At 40.1% G+C, this 20,136-nt stretch overlaps 1 protein-coding gene across 3 annotated transcripts in view; it reads left to right on the top strand.

Annotated features, from left to right (window-relative positions):
- Window positions 1-9,919: 9,919 nt before the first annotated feature.
- SUSD1 (sushi domain containing 1) overlaps window positions 9,920-20,136 on the top strand; it is a 50,087-nt gene continuing 39,870 nt past the window's right edge. For all 3 annotated transcript variants that reach the window (XM_071580632.1, XM_071580633.1, XM_071580634.1), the window contains exons 1-7: window positions 9,920-10,066; window positions 12,039-12,170; window positions 13,634-13,789; window positions 14,536-14,688; window positions 15,970-16,146; window positions 16,922-17,101; window positions 19,069-19,248. In XM_071580632.1, coding sequence (XP_071436733.1) covers window positions 9,970-10,066; window positions 12,039-12,170; window positions 13,634-13,789; window positions 14,536-14,688; window positions 15,970-16,146; window positions 16,922-17,101; window positions 19,069-19,248 — 1,075 coding nt within the window. In that variant the 5' untranslated portion in view covers window positions 9,920-9,969. The remainder of the gene's footprint in view (window positions 10,067-12,038; window positions 12,171-13,633; window positions 13,790-14,535; window positions 14,689-15,969; window positions 16,147-16,921; window positions 17,102-19,068; window positions 19,249-20,136) is intronic.

Below are 20,136 nucleotides of genomic sequence, written 5' to 3' on the forward strand. Positions count from 1 at the left end.
TACCTAACTCTTTTCGTAACTAGTTGTTATAGCATGTCTTTTAATAAATGTCATTACAGCTGTACTCACTTATATTTTCTTGTGTTCTTATCTATTGCTTTGGGGTTTTTCTTGTCTTATAATTGTGCAGCTAATAATATTTTATTTTGTGTTTTTTTCATTTAGCATACATCCACATCTAACAAAAGCTTTTCATATGAGAGGTATTTTAGTAAGGTTAATGCACATTTTCAGCAACAAGTGAAGTTCAGTCGCACCTAAACCTTCCCCTGTGTAGGCCAGAAATTCTTATTTTCAATAGGATGGAAATCTGTTCTACAACTGTGACCCAATACAGCAGTTGATGACTGCAGTGTTTTTGAGATGGGGATGAGAGACTTCAGTGATGACACACTTGGTGCCTCATCTGTGAGAATTCTTTTGTTTTTTCTTTTATCAAGCTGTACTCTTTTCTAGCATTAAGAGTCAAATTTGTCTCATTTGCACAAGGATTTAAAAAATTTATATAGCAGCTGAAAAAGATGGTCTGTTTCAGCTTCCTGTTTCTCTATTTTCTTCTAGACTGCATTTCTTTCAGACTCCTTTGCTTGTTCTTCTCTGAGTTACACAGCACTAATTTAGACCCTTTTTTTTCTTGCATCCAAAATTCCAGATTGCTGGTAAACAGACAGTAGTCTAAAGCAAAAGATAGAAATATGTGGCTAATGTGGGGAGTGTAGTACCTCGAGCTGAAATTCACATCTAATCTGGCAAGGATTTAATTGTCTGCCACCCAGTCCAAACATAGCAGATCTTGAAGAATCTAAGTCTCATGCATATGCTTAATGACTGTCTGTGTCTCAAGACTAGGACTAGAGCACTGAGCAAATCCAGTGTAAATTATGCTATTACCAATCTCTGAATTTAGATGCTTTTGTAGGGAGAAAAATCTTATTCAGTTTAGACTAAGTTGCAGCTTTCCGCAGAGTGCTTATTCTCCAAAGGCTAGATATGTAACTCTTGATTTTGTGCTTGATACTTAAATATTTGATGAGCACTCTAGGGAAAATGCTAGCTTCTGGTGGCCAAAATCTGTCTTTTTATTTTTCGACCAAGTCTGCCTGAAAAAGTGTGACAGGGAAGTGGAATTCCTGCCTGTTGTCTTCTCCCTTTCCTCCTTAAACTAAAAAATAAATCCCGTCTCGAATTCTTGTCTGTTGCTGTAACTCTGTAATGTAATCACAAGTCATTTCATTTCCCTAAGCAGTTAATATAAGTGTCTGTGAAGGTCAATACTAACGATGCCAGTCACGACAAGTGTCCATCTTGGAACATGAAACATTGTTTGTAATTAAGACAGATATAATTATTCTGTTACTTGCAAGCTGAAACAGAAAGGGCAGTAACTGGCAAATTTGCCAACACATAAGATCTCATATGGTTTGGATCGGTCCCAAAAGATTTCTCTACAGCCCCAGGGCTCACCTATTTACAGAACTGGAAAGAAGATAATATATGATTTAAAGATAAAAATTTCCATTTGCATTTTCTTAAATGCACTGAGATATTGGTACTTGAGTTATTCAGCATGTAGCAGGTGAGTGCAAGGATTTCTAAACAAAAGATACTGAGTGAAAGTCATATGGTAGAATATATAGGTCAGAGAAGGCATAGGAGGAAGAGGCAGAGGGGAAAAGAGTCTTCAGACTAGTGAATCCTCACAGACACCATTTCCAGATCAATGCCTTTGCTGTTGACTGTAACTCCTCTAAGATACTGAAAAAAATCCTGACAGAAACACTGACAATGAGAACAAACCTCTTTAGGATAGTGTTAAGGTAGCGATATGAGTTGCCTGACTCCAAAAGAGCTCTTATAAGAAGGATGATACTTCAGTCTCAAGTTGGTGATCATTTTCATTCCATAATATTTGCTACTCAATCTAAGCCAGTTCATCAGCATAACACTTTTACATCCCGTTTTTCATTTCCATTCTGCTTCAAGTACCACTAGTCAGTGTACATTTGGGAGAATCAGAGCTTTTAATGCAAGCAAAGGCATACCTTCTGTAGTACCTCCGTTAAATGTACTGCATAAAGTATTTTTCTAGCTATGGTTGAACTAGGCCTTCTAGTACCTAAGTACAAGAAGGCTGGAGAGGGACATTTCACAAGGGCTTGTAACAATAGGACAAAGGCAAATGGCCTTAAACTGAACAACAGTTTCTCTTGTGTGTGCACATTATATGAAGGATGAAGGGTCTGCAATAGGTTTTATTGAGGGTTTTGCATGGGTTGTTTTTATTTTCAGAGCTCATATTGGTCTGAAAAGCCACATTACTCAATGCTTGGAAACTTTTTAAAAAGAGGGCAGCCTAAAGGATATTGCATAATGCTGCAGGCTTGCAGCTCTGGTTGGATGTGGGTTCTATTTCTACTCTGCTGAGGTGCTACTGAGCACACACCTAGAGAATGTTTGCAAACACTGTCCAATAAAAAAGTATCACTGCCTCTGAAAATAAAAATGAAGTTTTTTAAAAACAAATATGATCTTAACAAGTTGACACAAGGCTTAAGAAATTAGGATAACTCTGCTATTCGGTACTATGATGATCTGGGAAGAACTGTCTGTAGCTCCATGAGCTGTTTTAGTCAATGCAATGTAGATAGGTGCTGGGAGGGAGGGTAAACCTTTCAGTTAAGAATTGACATAAAAATGGAAGACAGGTTTTGTTCTTATCAAAGAACATGGCAATGTCACTAGCTGATTTTTCAGCATTACTATCTTGTTCTTTCCTCTCCACTTATTTCCAGCTTCCACCTATGACCAAATTGTCCAAAAGCAGTGTAAAATTTAATAGCAGCAATACAGTGCGTTCAGCAAAATATTATTCCTGTATATGCTGAATTTGAATCATCTGGCCATCAGATTTGGAAGTATCTTCTGAATTGTGCAACTATGGTTCCTCATTTTAGAAAAATGTGAAAGTAGTTTTCCTGTTTAAGAGTGCAGTAAGTTTCTGAAATGGGTTTGCTACCGAAGTATTCTCTTCTGTTACATCTATTAACTGTAAGTGGCTTCTATAGCTTTCTTCATATGTGATGTTTGGTTGTGCAGCATACTCTTTTCCTTTTTGTGTGTATGTCCTCAGTGTGACTGAACAGCCTAAAATTACCTCTTGCTGAGGCTTCATCTTGTCAAAAGCATAAAGTGTTCATACTGTTATTCTGTGTGTTTCAATGAGTTTACCCTCTAAGAGCCTTCACTGGTCTATTAGATACTGAATTGCTTGAAAACTTTGATAGCAGACCTCTCCCAGCTATTGAGTGCATTCCATTTCAAAAGTAAATGAAAATGCATTATGCTATTTGAGTTCTTCAGTTTAGGCATAAGATCTTTCAGTGTTCATTCAACCATAAAGTTAACGAAAGTTAATACACAATATCATGCTTCTTGATGCTAAGACTTTTTATGGCATAAATGCCTTTTTCTCCTTTCTGCTCTGGTTTGGTACTGTTGGTTACAGCCTGCTTGACACACGATGGCCTGGTTAATTTCAGAGCATGCTATAGACACTTGTAAGATTCTGAAAGAACTTCCTGAAACTCTTTGTGGAGCTCTTTAATCAGTACTCAATGCAGAACTTGAGTAAATAGTTTTTCTGTGAGGAAAGTGTTCAATCACTGTGTACCTTTAGCTGTTACACAAGCTGCTTGTTTTGTGCAACTTAGATTCTTCCAATTTTATGTTATGGGAAGATTGCTGTTTTCACTTAGTTTTTATTTTAATGCAGATTATTTTAATCAAGGCCCTTCAAAAATATTTTGACAATCATTGTTGCCAATCATCAGCAGGAAAATAAATAAGGAAGAGATTACTTTTGAAGGGTCTGACCATAAGATGTTAGCAGCAACATCCTGTCTTGCCTGGGATGTCTTACTCCCCTGTGTCTCATGAAATCTAACAGGAAAATTGCTGTTAACTTTTCAGATCAATTGCCTAGAAACAATGAGCTTGATTAAGGTTCTGAATGTAATCTGAGAAATCCTGCTGACTAATTTTGATTTTGCTCCTTTCAAAGTCTAGGATCCAATCTAAACAGCTACACAGCTAAATTTACATATACATATCTTCTCACTCACTCTCCAAATGATGGGACTGTACTTCCAGCCAAATTTTAAAACACCCTCTGGTGTACATCTGGTTGTACATCAAAAGGGTATGAAATATAAAATCTGTAATTGTAATCAGACAGTGGGCTGATACAGTACATAGGAAGACAAACATTCTCAGCCTAGAGCAGGCCTAAAGGGTCAGTCATCATTTAGTTCTCACAGGCTTATATTGTTTAAATCTCAGGTTCTTCTGGTGTGTAGAAAGTTCATGAGCCAGCAGTGTGTCCTGTGGCCAAGCAGGCCATTGCTTTCCTGGGGTGCATTAGGAAGAGCACTGCCAGCAGTCATTGGAGTGATCCTGCCCCTCTACTCAGCCATGGTGAGGCCTCCCCTGCAGTACTATGTCCAGTTCTGGGCTTCTAAGTACAAGAGGAACACGGAGCTCCTGGAGCAGGTCCAACAGAGGGCTATAAAGATGATGAAGGGACTGGAACATCTCCCTTATGAGGAAAGGCTGAGGTACCTGTATCTCTTCAGCCCTGACAAGAGATGACTGAGAGGGGACCTCATCAATGTCTGTAAATATTTGAAGGGTGGGGGTATCAAGAGGAGGAAGCCAGGCTCTTCTTGATGGGCCAAGCAATAGGACAAGGCAATGGGCAGAAATGATGCACTAACTTCCTAAGTACCACCTGAATATCAGGAAAAACTTCTTTACTGTGTGGGTGACCATGCACTGGAACGGACTGCCCAGTGTGGAGTCTCCCTTACTGGAGGTATTCAAGAACTTTGTGGATGCAATCCTATGCCATGTACTCTAGGATAAGCTGGCTTGAGCAGGGATGTTAGACTAGATGACCTCCAGTGGTCCCTTCCAATCTTACCCATGCTATGAGTGTAAGACAAAATTGATTTCTTGCAAAATTATTTGACGATAAATGGGGCTGTCAACTCTGCAATTAGAAATAACAAAAAAAAAAAAGACTGGGTTACCTTTTATTTCCCTAGAAATCTCAAAAGTCTTTATTACGATTTGTGACAACACAGGAATGCCATCACTAAGGGTGTCTTTCTCCTCCAATTGCCATTAAATGTAGAACTAATCATTACACCTAATTTAATTTTGTAACATCAAAGGGCAGATCTTGTGCTGGTTTTATAACTAAACAAAAGCACTCTCTTTTTGTATGCCAAAACAAAAGCATAATGTTACGAATCTGAAATCCAAATAATTCTGCTGAAATTCTGATCCACAGTAATTTGAAGTGTTTTCTAATGGATATAAAAACAGTTACTTTAAACCGGACAAACAGCATATGAAAGCTTAATTGCTTACATAACAACTCAGGGAGTGAAAGTCCAAGTGAAAGGTACTATGAAAGGTTTGGTTATTAGATTATTCCCCTCTTCTTTCCCACTGTAAAGTGTTGATTCAAATATGAGATTACCAGGTGACACAATACCATTGGTCTGTAGAAAAGGAAGCCATGGAACAAGAATCCCCACCTGATTTAAGAGCTCAAGAAGAAGAGTTTGGTTTATAACAGCTTGTCACAGAACCACAGACTGATTGGGGCTGGAAGGGGCCTCTGGAGATACCTGGTCCAATCCCCTGCTAAAGCTGGTTCACCCAGAGCAGGTTGCACAGGAACATGCTCAGGCAGAATGTCTAGGAACCAATATGTGGGTTTCTCTTCTCACAAGACACACGTATGAAATGTTTCATCTTCATAGATAATGTAATTTGGTAAGTTGCCATATTTCCCATCTAATGATTGTAGCACTTTTAGACTCATCTTGTCCATAAATGTCGGCAAAGCTAATGGTGAGAGAAATACAATACAAGAATAATACTGAAGTCAGTGGGGTTTAGTTTTCTTCCTGTACTTACCATTAATTTTTGCCTGATCTATAAGTTGTTACTAAGTTTTGTGCAGCTGCAATATTAAGACCAACACACACATGACTGAGCTTGGGGAGCCTGGCTGAGAAGAAAGCATTAAGCTTTTTGCCCATTCGTTCTCTTCAGATTTTAGCAGATATTCTAGGATCAGAAAAGAAAAGATGTCTGTTCATCTAGTTGGAGTTAAGAAAATCACACAACTACGTTGTTATTAATTTATTATTTTTATAATGTATGAAGAGGTTACTTTTACTCTTTTTTTCCTGTACTTTCCCTTTGTGCCTCTCTCCTTACTCACTTTGCCTTCAGTCATCATGGCCCTCTGAATAATGACACAGCAAGAAACAATCAGAAACAATGTCTAGTCAGCATCCTTCTAGAACAGCATTCCAAGATTGGACAACATTAGGACACTATCCTGTAAACTGATTGACTTTAAATTGTTGTGGTTTAAAAATTGGGGTAAATTGTAGTGGCGTCAAAGCTTCTAGTCTATGTTGCATCATCTCAGATGAGATTAAGCCTCAACACACTTACATAGGAATACTATCCAAGCTTCAGAACTAAGTGCGAGGGAGAAGGGAAGAGAGACAGAAAGGGGTTATCTTATCAAAGCTCACAGTGGGCTTGTGGCAAAGCTCCCTTTGGTCTCCAACTCCAGTGCTAAATCCCACAGATAGCAGCCCTTTTGCTCTGTAGAACTGCTTTTCTGATTAGTAGTAACTGTCGGCAGGCTTTATCACCTCCTATGCTCTGGCTATGAGATGTATATGGCATGCTCTTGACTTCATTTGCCAGGAGTTGAGACATTGGTACAGGCACACTTGAAAGTACAGACAGAAATGCTGAAAACAACTTGAGTGGTAGATTTCCTTTGTAGAAAAATTCATGCAAAAGATTGCCTTTCTTCTGCATAATATTTACAGAAGCATTTTCAGTAGAAACTGCAGTCAGCCAGCCAATTTTTTAAAGTCATTTCTTCTCCAACAATTGCTGTTACTTATTCTAGGACTTAAAGGGATAACCAGAAACCAGTTATTCATCTGATTAATTTTAAATAGGCAAGAGAGGCAGAATTCAGATGGAAGGAACCTTCCATTAAGCTACAGTTACACTTTTCATTGCCCGCTGGAAAGAAGTGCTTGATAGCAAGCTGTTCAAGAACACAACTGTATTATGAATAGCTGTTAAAAAGGATGAAATGCATTTATTCACTCTGGGTGAAGATGTTGGCTGTGTTTTTAATTTTTTTTCTGAAAGACCCATTAACATAAAATATTTTGTCTTCATATGTCAAAATAAGTTTTGTAATCTCTGCCAAATATCCCTAGGAAAAAAATGGGATTTAGATGACATGGTGACATTCCCTGTCTATAAAGGAGACAGAACAATACAGGTGTCTGAGAAGATGTTTAATCCAACCTGCCTTTCTGATTTGAATTATCTCCATTTAGACAGTTGCAGGCAAGAAATGCACAGGAAACTTCCAAGCATCTCTGGATGAATTCAATTACTTTGACTATCACAACACTATTCTTATCACAAAGAAGAGAAATGGGAGCAAATACTGATACAGATGACTGCTGGGCAATTTAATGTTAGAGAAAAAGGAAACACTCTAAGTACAAACTAAACTTTCTTTAGGTTTAGCAGTGAAAAGATTAAAACCCTTATCCTATCAGGGGCAGAAAATATAGGCGGATATTATTCTGTGTTTTCATTAGGGAGATTTTAACATAAAACAAGCAGTATAGCCTAAGATGTTAGAGATCAGCATGTGGGGACACTAATCTGTTTTACCCTCCTGAATCTTTAATTACCTTTCTAAATCAATTAGCTCAGGACTTGGGCAGGTGACCTCAGGCCAGAAATGATCTGAGATTCATTTCAGTGGTAGACTCAAACCCAAAGTACTGGAAGAGATTGCTTGGGAATGCTGCGTGTTCCATGTCACTGTTTCTACAAAGAGCAAGCTAGACAAATATGTAAGAAGTCAGAGTTGATCTTGTTATAGAGCAAAACTAAGCAGAACAGATGACGTCTCAACATCTTTTGACATTTATTTATTATGACTGTGCTTTGAATTTAGATATGCAAACAACATGTATTTAATTTAAATTAGCCTTTATGTGTAGTTTAATTATTTGGTTCTGAAGTAATAAGCATTAATTAATTGTCTGTTTGAGACAAAACAGATGAGCAAAGCAAGGAGATTTGTTCCAGTCTAGGTCCAGTGCTTTTTTCAGCTGATAAATATCCTTGTTCCTTTCTTTAAAGAATATTTCTATTACAATTTTTAACTTTTTTGCTTTATAAATATGATGTATTTCTTCAGGCTTGCTGCCAAAAGTATTTTCCTGTTTGTTACATGAGGTGTTTACAGTTATAAAAAGTTGCTTCCAGTACTTTTTATGAAAGGAAAGGTAGAAGTTGAAGGGATTAGTGGTTACGCTACTTGGTGGGCTGCCAAAGAAGAGAAAAAATGTAATTTCAATATCATGTTAATTTGTTGTGTTGTGCAGAACAATTCCTCTCTGAAGCATTCCTTTTAATTATAAGCTACTTTTCACCACTGAACACGCATGCCTCCAGTTTCTGCAATTTAAAGCAGAAATATGCAGTACTGACATCTGTAGTCTGTTATTCCAAAACCAGGGTCACTTGCAAGGAAGATGACTGCTGATGAAGAATCTGATCAGGATGAATAAGGGTAACGGAACCTGAACGGTAATTAAAAACACTGAAAGAGACCAACTTAAGTAAATCAATAAATTTGATAGTTTAATGAAACAGGGGTTTGCATCCATTGAAATCAGACAGAGATTGTTTGGTTCTTTGTTGTTATAGCTAACAGTGTAACATCCAGTTATGCCATTTAAACGCAGTTGTGAGAGAGGACTTGGCTGTTTTAAGCATTCAAGGGCATTAATGTACAGTCAACGTAGTACAAGAATAAGACTTCTTAAGGAAGCTCCCTAGAGCTATCAACTGAGCCTAATTACACCTTTGTGTTAGGATTCCCCTGTTCATCGCCTTGGCACTCTATTGTGCTAACCGGGCAACTGCATTTGTAGATAAAAAGAAGTTCATGCAGCTTTCTAAAATTCAGGCTCACAGGCACGAATGAGGACTATGAGCCTTGGGGGCATTACTACTCTTCTACAGCAGAAAACTCTTCAGGCAGTGCTGCCTAAAAACGAGGTTTTGGGATTCACCTGTATCGCGGCGAAGGCAGGCAGTGAGAAAGCATTACTTAATTCCATGCCCCGAGGGCTGGCGGTGTACGCCCGCACCATTTTCGTACATCCGTACACCGATGTGCCAATGCCCGGTGCCGGCGCGCAGGCGGGGCGGGGCGGGACGTGCAGGTGCGGCTCCCCCGGTGGCAGTGGGGCACGCCCGGCGCTCCCAGCCCCGGCCCTACCGGCGGCCGCCCCTCCTCGACGGCACCGACCCCGGCGGAGGTGCTGCTCCGTCCCATTTGCCGCCGACGGCCGGGCAGCGGCACCGCTCCCACCTACAAACAACTGTATCTTTCCAGCCGCGCTTCCCGGGAATCATAAATAACTCTGCGCTCCGCTTCTCCCCCGCCCTCGGGCTAGGGGCAGCAGCAGCCCTTATCAGCCCTGCCACCCGTCTGGTAGAGGCAGCGCCGAGGGGAAGGAAAGGGGTTGTGCCAAGGAACAGAGGAAAAAACAACAACAAAAAAAAGGAAAAAAAAAGGGAAGAAAAGAGAGGGGTTTGCGGGCAACAGGGTCGGGGGAGGGAAGAGGCCTCGCTCAGGGTGAAACCCGGGGAGGCCGCAGGCTCGGCGGCGGAGATAAGGGCGCCCCGCCCGCGGGAGGCAGCGCCAGCCGCCCCCGGCCCGGGTTCTGCCCTGCCCTGCCCTCGGGCTGCGCTCCCTCCCTCCGCGCCCGTGGGGACGATGCAGAGGTGCCAGGGCCGTGCAGCACCGAGGGGCGCGGCGGGGACATGAGCTCGGGGGGCGGCCGGGCCGGGGGACCGCTCCTGCTCCTGCTGCTGCCGCTGCTGCTGCCGCTGCCGGTGCCGTGTGCGGGGCGGAGGCGCGGTAAGTGCGGCCGGTCCCGCCCGGCTCCGCTCCGCTCGCCCCGGGCCGACGGGCGCGGCGGGCCGGCTGTGGGCGGCGGGAGGGCGCCAGCCACACCGCGACCTCGAGAGCCCAGCGGTGCTGGCTGAGCATCCCTTGGTAGTGGAGCCAGAGGTAGCCCGTGGTGGTGGCGGCGGCAGAGGCAGGCTGTAGTGGTGGCAGGGCTGTCCCTGGTGGTGGCGGCAGAGGCAGGCTGTAGTGGTGGCAGGGATGGATGTCCTTGGTGGTGGCAGCAGAGGCAGGCTGTAGTGGTGGCAGAGACAGCCCGTGGTGGTGGCAGAACACCCTTCGCTGTTGTTGGCTGGGCAGCCCTTAGTGATGGTGGCAGAGGCAGCCCGTGCTGGTGGTGGAGCAGCCCGTGGTGGGTGTCGTGTTTTGCACTAGCTGGCACATCTCCTCGCTGCTCAGTGAGGGCTGTGCTGGCAGTGACCTCATGGCCTGCTGGGCAGAGAGGGTCAGGCCAGGGTAAGAGCTGTGCCTGAGGGATTGCATGGATAGCACCAAAACCGAGAGGTGACTTTAGTGCTGGGGTGATAAACTGTGTGTTGCAAAGAAGAAATAAGTCATGAAGTCATAAGGGGGTGTGTGGGGGAAACATGTTTTTTATCTCCCAGAGCAGCAATCTGAGGAGGATACTCCCATGTCGTATCAGAAGATTGATGTACCATGAGAAAGTTCTTACCGGGGCTGTAAATCTAATATTCTGATCTACACTGGCTGCCATTGCATGCTGACAGTTTTTGGTTTTTGTTCTTACCAGAAACACACACAAGTATATAAAACCATGGATAATTAGGAGTAGGAATCTATGATATTCCACACGAGTTTAAGGCATTCAGAAATGCACTGTGAGTAAAACTGAAACCCTGTGCATGTGGAAGGATAGTTTTATCACAGTGCATAAAAAAGCTAGACTGTTCACAGTTGCCTTCTCCTTCCAGTTGAACTTAGGTATTCAGACACCTTTTTAAGTAGTCAAGATTTGTCAGAGGTGCTATATGTGCAGAGAGGTTCATATTCTTACCAATTTCAGCTGTCTTAGAAGGTAAAATAATTCCATACTTCTATGTCAAGCATCATGAGATACCTGCTTGTGCAGTATTAGTAATTTATTTTTAAATGTAGAAATGTGTAAGCATATACGTGCTTTGTTTATATTCAAGCCATTCATTCTGAGAGTTGTCATTTGGGAAGCAAGTGCACATGTGAAGATAACAAAAAGAGCTTCCAAAACTAAAACTGAGATAAGTGAACATAATTCCATGAATACATGAATACAAAGAAGAGAATAAGTTTATATTTTACTCTAATTTCATGTGTATTTGTAGTCCTATCAAATTGTAGTAAATTAGGGTGTGTGTTGTATGCTGCTAAACCACTTTGAATGTAAATTAATTCCTCAAATGACTTTACTATAACTCATTTTACTTCTGACAGCATTCTCAACATTGTTTTTTATGAATAACACTTAGACCATGTGGATGACACTTGATATAACCAGACTGATAAGTATTCCAAATGTCTATGTGAAAATAATACAAAGAAAAACTCCCCAAAACCACAGAGGAAACAGAAATCAATACAAAGGGGCAACAAGCTACTATGGAGAAAAGATTAATAATGTTGGATAGACCTATTTGTTTTATGCCTTATAATTGTTACTGACTGCTGTAAACCTCTTTTGCTTGTCAGAAAAGGAATGGATGGACAAAAACATTCAGTGTAGTTATTTTGTTTAATGCTTTCTGTTTATTTTTCATCTTTAGTCCTTGAATCCTGTGGCTATTGTTTTCCTGCAAGTTTGAAAATGAGAAGATGAGAATATGTTCTATGCATTTTCTTTATCTTCAGTTTAAATTCAGTGCCAGTTTCCCATACCAAGCTACCTTTAAGGACCTTAAAAAAAAGTAATTGTGTCTTTCTGTCCCTTAAGCAATTGTGACCAGATCAGTTCCAGATATCTGTGCAACTTGTCACATTCATGCAACATGTCATCAAATTGAAGGAAAAAGTGTTTGCATCTGCAACTATGGATTTGTAGGCAATGGAAGAACCCATTGTCAAGGTAGGCTGCCTGTGCATAAAGTGGCAAGAAAATCTGTACATTCTTAAAATGTTCTTCCTTGAGTAATATTAATGAATTCTCTTAACAAATTCTTCAAAACATGCTAAAAGCTTTGTCATTTCCAGGCAGAATTTCCCAAGCATAGGATATGTGTGGATTGTTTTTCCTTACCAAAGGATTACTACACAAGAAGTGCTTTTCAGCTTTGTTTTGTTACTGTGGCTGAGTGTCTTTCAAGACTATCTCATACATGACAACTCAGTATGTGAATCAAAGAATGATGCCAAATGCTGTATCTGAGTGTCTGTAGTAGCTTACCACTGCTAAAAGGGGGTGGTCTTCCACCACAGATCGCTTCCAATGTATCTCTTACCCTTCCTTCACAAAGCAGTGGCAGCTGCTGGACTCTGCACTGAGTTCAGTTATCTCGTTATTGTAGGAGAAACATAGAATCTTTGAATGCTTTAAATTGGAAAGGATCTTAATGGTCACCCAATTCCAATCCCCCTGCCAATGGACAGGGACACATTCCACTAGATCAGATTGTTCAAAACCTCATCCAGCCTGCCCATGAACACTTCCAGGGATGGGGCATCTACAACTGCTCTGGGCAACCTGTGTCAGTGCCTCACCACTTTCACAATAAAGAATTTCTTCCTAATATCCAATCTAAATCCACTTTCTTTTGATCGAAAGCCATTCTGCCTTGTCCTATCCCTACAGGACCTTGTTAAAAGTCCCTCTCCAGGTTTCCTAAGGTCCCCTTTAGGTACTGAAAGGCTACTGAAAGAACTTCTCAGAGCCTTCTCTTCTCCAGACTGAACAATCCCAACCCTTTCAGCCTTTCCTCATAGAAAAGTTGCTTCAGTTCCCTAATCATCTCCATGGTTTCCACTAGACTCACTCCAAAATGTTTATGTTTTTCTTATGTTGGCACGTCAGAACTGAACTCAGCACTCCAGGTGAGGGTCTCACCAGAGCAGAATACCGAGGCAGAATCTCCTCCCTCAATCTGCTGGCCATACTGCTCTGGGTGCAGCCCAGAACATGGTTGGCTTTCTGGGCTGCAAGCACACATTGCTGGGGCATGTCTAGCCTCTCATCCACCAAGTCCTTCTTGGCTGCTCTTGACCGTTCTCCACTCCCACCGAAGTGTTCCATTGAGTGCTGCTGTCAGTGCATGCCATAAGAAAGAGCAGATGCAGAGAGCAGAGCCCTCTGGTTTCAGCAGCTCTTAGACTCTTAGATCAGCTTGAACTGCGTCATAAAACTGTTCACAGTTTCATCCAGGGATGACAGCCTCTGTTGGTCTGAATATTCTTGCTTATTAGCAGTGTTTACATCCCAAATAATTTACAGAGGAAAACAGTAAGCAGAAGCCTGATTACATGAGAATGAGTGAGGAAGGAAGGATACTCCACTTTTCTTAATATCTCTCTGATGTGTTTAAAATGTATTGACAGACAAAGATGAATGTCAGATTGGAGCCAACAAGATCTGTGGAAATCATACGCTGTGTCATAATACACATGGAAGTTTTTACTGTGTTTGCCTTGATGGATACCGAGCCTCCAACAACAACAAGACATTTATTCCCAATGATGGCACAAACTGTACAGGTAGACATCCCAAAGAATCTTGAGCATGACAAATCCAGAACTTAATTTTCTACTGCACTTTTTTTTCCCCCATCACTGTAGAACTTACTTTCTAACACTATATATGTTATATATATATACACACACACACACATATATATGTGTATATATATATTTATTTATATTTATATTTAGATATATATATATATATATAGGATGGCTCTTTCTGCTGTGGATGCACTTATTTGATATCCAGGTTCGTAATAGCTATGAATTAGTTCAATTTTGAATTCTCTGCTGCATTACAAACCATTACTTCATATTCAAACACTGTCACATTCAAACAATGGTCTTTAGAGAAGAAGAAACTAGATTAAAGAAAATAAGATGGTACCTATAATTCCCCAGAATGTCATAGTTGTATGTGGTGTAGAATATTAGCCAGTTCCTTGTTATCATAATGAACTGTTGTAACTGATCAAGATACATCCAGATACAGGATTTTTCTGGGATTGTTATAACAGGACATAACATTGGAAACTATTTGCCAAGTAAACCAGAAATAATTCAAAAGATAGCTACAAAATTGCAAGAATACTCTTTTCCCTTGCTTAAAGACCAGACAATGGTAAGCTCCTTTATTTTCCCAGAAGAGCCATCAGAAGCTACATAGAACTTTTCATGGAAGAGTTAAGCTTGGGCCCTATAATAATTAATTAACCCCCTCCCCTATTATGAAATGCATGTATTTTTTTCTGAATTTTCAGATATAGATGAATGTGAGGAATCTGGACTGTGTGGTCACAATGCAAGATGCGTGAATACTGAAGGAAGCTACAAGTGTTACTGCAATGATGGTTATAAATTAGAAAATGGAGAGCTTTATTTTCATCCAGATGGAAACACAGTTTCATGCAAAGGTGAGAGTCTTTGGAAGCTGTTTTTGCTAGCAGATAAAATTGGATGTTACATGATACAGTAATACCTGCTCTGGTCTGTGCTTTTAATTCTGAAGGGCAGAAGACTTCTCTCTGGACTTTGCTTGCTGTATGATTTTTTCGTTTTTCTTCTTGGGTTCGTTTTGTTCCAGTGATGTCTGAATTGTAGAGTCAACACCAGATATGATTCCTACAGGTTCTCAGCAGTGCTTGAGGTGTGCAGGGTCAGAGAAGCTTCATAATGCCATGAGGGTAATGCAGTTAGTTTCTGAATAGAAAGGAAATATGGTGTAATATGCTTTTTTATATAATCACACTGCATGAAGGGAAAGGGAAGAGTCTTAATAGCTGGTAAGAGAGATTAGCTGAATGAAGTGAGCCCAGAGGAGAGGAATAGTAAAATAACAGCTTAGCTGTTTATCACATACTGTGCCTCCTGCATGAATTAATTATTCTGCTTATCTTGCCATAACTGAAAAACCTCAACAACCAAAACCAAGTTTCCAAATTGAAAATTCCCCTTCAGTGTAGGTTTTTACAGATGCGTATTGCTAGCAGTGTAAGCTGTAGATGTCAGAGTATGTGAAGGAGCCAGGCATCCCAGGTGGAAGGAGTTCCCTAGGTTATATCCAGCTTGTATATCTGAATTATTGTCAGAAGCATCAGTAAAGCTCACTGCCTGTAATTTCCCAGTTTTCATGACTGGAGTGCTCTGCTTTGTTTGCCAAAATTGCTCATAGCCCTGCTACCTCACTGTCTTCCCCCTCCGTATTCTCTGGTGGTGTGTCTGTACTGACCATGTTTATTGTGGAGTCAGGCAAGGGAGCCCTGTTAAGCAGGTGTGCTGAAGGCACGTAGCTTTCATATGCAGGTTGCTTCAATGAGATGAAGGAATTGAGGGGCAGACCATTTCATTTCTGCTTATCCCCAAAGCTGTGCATTGGGGCCTGAAGTTTTCCTCTGATGTTAAAATATCATTTAGCCATTGCTGTAGCAAGACTGGCAAAGCACCATCACATTGCAGAGTCTCCTCTTTGGCGTCAGGAATGTTAGCAAAGATGTAGCTCAGTAACTGGTTCCCTGTGTTCCTCCAACTGTGGCCAGGACAACTCTTCATCTCTAATCTTCCACCCCTTTGGCAACCTGTCAGATTCATCAGAACAGGTATATTTTGTGGTGTGATCATCTACTTCAGCTGCTTTCAAAGTGGTCAAGAGTTGTGATTGTTGTACTGTGACGTCTTTTAACCCAGTCTCTTTGCAGAAATTGGATGTGGTTCCCCTCCTGAAATGAAGCATGGCTACATTGTGGGGAACTACAGCTTAGTACAAGGAAGCACAGTTCATTATGAATGTCAAGAAGGATTTTACAGGAACGAGGGCAAATTCTCGTACTGCACAGCAAATGAAACTTGGGAACCTGCCACTTTAAGCTGTGAAGGTGAAAAGAGTCTTAAATATTTTTTAAATTCTTCATTAAGGTGGATTGTGCATGGGAAGTGTGTTTGTGGAGGCAGTAGTCGGTTTCTTCAATCGGAAGGATAGTTTTTTCAAGATCTGGCTATTTGCAAAAAAGAATAGGACAGGTTATTGTCCACATCTTCTTGTTAGTGTAGTGACATTTTCAGTGCTGGTCCGTGCATTTTTACAGACACTGCAATGTGTCCTGCCTGTGAACTGAGGCCTAGAAAACAACTAGAGTCTGTAGCATTTCAGGAGAAAGGCCATTGAGTTGGGAGTCATCAGTGACCTCTCATGAAAAGACAGTTTTTCTGACACATGGTGAAGTTGTTTTTGAGTATTGGCTCTGAATGCAAAAGGAAGGCGTCATAACACCCTTCATCTCTGGGAAGCCTTTATGATTTTAAGAGCATTTGTGCATAACCAAACACTTCCATGTCTCTGAAGCATTAAGTTTTCTGTGACTGTCTTTAAAACTTCCAGTTGCTTTGTTGTTCTAATTGCCCATTTTGATGAAATATTACTGCTTACAAGTGCAGGACTGATTTTGTGTTCCTGTGAGTATTTAGAAAGTCTGTATATTAGTTAAATGCACTTAAAGTGCTAGCTAACAGAAGCTATACTGGAGTTGGATGACTGCAGGAGAAGAGGGTTAGCTGGTAAAGATAAGGGTAAACTCCCATGTGGGAGTGCAGCTATCATTACTCCTGCTGGTTGACTAACAAGATTATCTTCCCCTTCCTTCTTCTCCTTAGATGTGGATTGTGGGGTTCCACCTTCCATTCTGAATGCAAGTCCAGCATCTATAAGTGGGACCACATACAGAAGTGAAGTGACTTACAATTGTGTTCATGGTTACTTGATTGCAAGCGGGAATCAGACTGCAGTCTGCAATGCCAGAGCACAGTGGGATGGTCCCGATTTGGTGTGCAAAGGTAAATAAAATCTGCCTTCAGATTTTTATCATAGGTACTGTTTCAGCCACTAATAAATAGCAGTCATCCTCTTTGAGCATTCAGTTTATACAGTCTTCTGGCATAGGAAGTTCAGTCACAAAACAAAAATCATATATTGAAAAGGGTTTTTTAATCTGTGTTGCTAATGAAGTTGCAAAAAAATTGTTAAAAGTTAACATTCTAAGAACATAATTCCAATCTGCATATCAGGCATTGGAATTACCATGAGATGAAAATTCAGCCTTAATTGCTGACATTTTTCTAGTTCAATATCTTCTCTGTGGTTGAAGCCACTACACATAAATTGAACTGCTATTTAGTCATTAGCATCCCCTCAAAATTCTCGTATTCAAACAGCTTATGGTTGCATACTATGACTGCTCAAGCATGCTACTGGTGTCTGAGAATATTCAAATCCTTTATATAATTCCAATTTGGAAGGATGTAGCCTAAAGAGTTCTTTGATAAGATGAAACACAGAGGTACATTTTTAAAAAAAGTGGTTTACCCAGCAAAATTTAAAGTTTTTTTAATGAGCTTATATTATTGATTAGGAGACCTCAGAATAATTACATTCTTTAGTCAGTTTTCACAGGGCATAGCTTCACTTTTCCATTTTAGAGGATTAATATCTTTTCAGCTTTATCTACTAGGATCAAGTTATGTGTTTTTTGCAATCAAATGTGGTAATTTTTTGGAATGCTCAATACTGTACTTTTAAAGGCTTGTTAAATATCCTTGTTTTGGGTTATGAGTCTAAATAGAAGGTTTGCAGTGTTACAAAGAAATGTGCTGCATTTTAATCTGCTTGCAGAATGGCTGAAGGCAGATAGCTCGAACTAAGCAGCAGGAATTCTTTTTCTCATCACATACTGTTCTTCTATAAATTAAGCATATGCTTTGCATGTGCATTAGTCTAAAGCTTGTTCTGATGATTTATAATAGATATGTTGGAATATGAAAAGGAAGACACTCATGATAGTGGATGTAGATGTATTGACCATTGCAATACATAATGTTTAATTTTTTATTTAAAGGTGGTACAGACCATGATTCTAAAAACTTTGTTTTAATTCTTCGCTCTCCATTTTTAAAGTAGAATTTCAGAATCATTTAAGATTATTAAGTAGTTTTGAAAGCACTTGTTTTCTGTATATAAACTTCAGTGAAGGTAAGATTTTAATTTTTATAGTATTTGCTTCTTACAATGAAGTGATGCAGAATCTTTTATTGGGGTGTAATGTCCACTGTGGATTTAAAAGTGTGTTTTAAGCCTAAACTAAATAATAGTGTTCCATTTTTTATCTTCCCTTTTTCTTCTTTTTGTTCCTTAATTTTATTATGAAGCCCCTGAAAACTGAGCAATGGATTAATTTATACGTTCATTATCTCAGCTTTCTAATTATCTGTAAGGTGGTTTGAATAGTCCATCAATTTTTCCCTCAGAAGTGCTCATTCTGCTTGTCTGTAGCAGCTTCTTTTTTTCAAAGCTTGAATTAAATCCACTGACAAAGGAACATGACCTTCTTGATGCTGTTCTTTCATGTCACTCCTTGGACCATGTGTCTTTTTTTCGTATCTACTGTAACTAATGATAGGTAAAATAAAGGAATGAATAGCATGTGGGGGATGAGAGAGTGTTGTGGGAAGATAGACCCATTTATAAAAATGGGCTTAGAGATCCTTGCTCTCTCTCCATTTCTAACCTGGCTACTTTTATTTTATGGTTTATCCTGTCGGATAAAGGCCCACCCTGCTAGAAAGTCCTCAGTCACAAAATTTTGGTTTCTGATGAACTGGCCTGGCTCCTAGAAGTCACTAAAAAGTGAGGAAAAGTGAAGTGTTGATTACTTGCTGGGACAGTTCATTTCTTCATCTTAAATGCTTTGATATGCCTTGCCTGCTTTCATTTACAGGTTTTATTTTCCTGTTTTTTTCTGTTCCAGAAATAGACTGTGGCAAACCTTTGCTGATTCCACACACAACAATTACCTGGAATAACTCTACCACTCTACAGAGCAAAGTGTACTATCAGTGTAAAGAAGGGTATTATTTCATTGGAGACAAGAATTTTTCAGAATGCACAATAGATCAGTCATGGGAGAATATTACATACATGTGCAAAGGTAAATATTACTGTAGGAAGATGCTGTGAATTGCTGTGCCATTTAAATGGTTTTTCATTGCTGTTCTGAAGGTAGGAACAGGAGGAAGGATGAAGGCAAGAATTGCCCTTTAGATATATGATGCAGGAATGTGGTTATACTTTTGAATGGAACAATTGTGGAAGAGAGTGTTAACCACACAGTGGCTTCTAGTGGATGCCACAGATCTTTCTGTAGTTGCATAACTTTTTACCTCAAACAGAAAGGGACTAATGCAACTGGAGGTCCATTGCTGCACTGAGAACCTTCAACTTTAAAAGCCTACTGAGTGTCACCAGGGGGGCAGAAGGGATTTGATGATACCTTCTTGTGGATCGTGAACTGTAAAGCTTTATAGATAAATACAATGAAAGTAATGGCAATAGAATTCAAACCCCTTTTTCTCTTTTGTTTTTCTTTTTTTTTTCTTTTTAATGACCAAATTCAGTACAGAATGATTGTCTTCTGAAAGAATGAGTCTTGAGAAGAGAGACCTGTGTTGTCATAGTGTGGGCTTGGAAACAGAAATTTTAATAATAACAAAAATAACAGATGTTTTGGACTATGACTCTTACACTCCTTAGTGTTCTTCTGCATCCTAAAAAAGAGGTGTCACAAGATAGTTCTAGGTCTGTCCATCTCTTGTTCCTAAATAGCAGTGCTGTCTTTCGCAGATGACAGTGTTCATTTAGCTTTGTAACATCCTCATGTTTTTCAAAAGGACTGGAAGTGTGTCCTTGACTGCTACCACTTCACTTAACACAGAGTCACTGCTTGATGCCTTTCTTGCATCACTTGACATCACTCCAAATATAAAACATGTGATAGCAAATAAAATGAGCATGCAGAAAAGCAGTTCTCTCAGCATTT

This window comes from Pithys albifrons, chromosome Z (assembly GCF_047495875.1).
Source record: "Pithys albifrons albifrons isolate INPA30051 chromosome Z, PitAlb_v1, whole genome shotgun sequence".
NCBI lineage: Eukaryota > Metazoa > Chordata > Aves > Passeriformes > Thamnophilidae > Pithys > Pithys albifrons.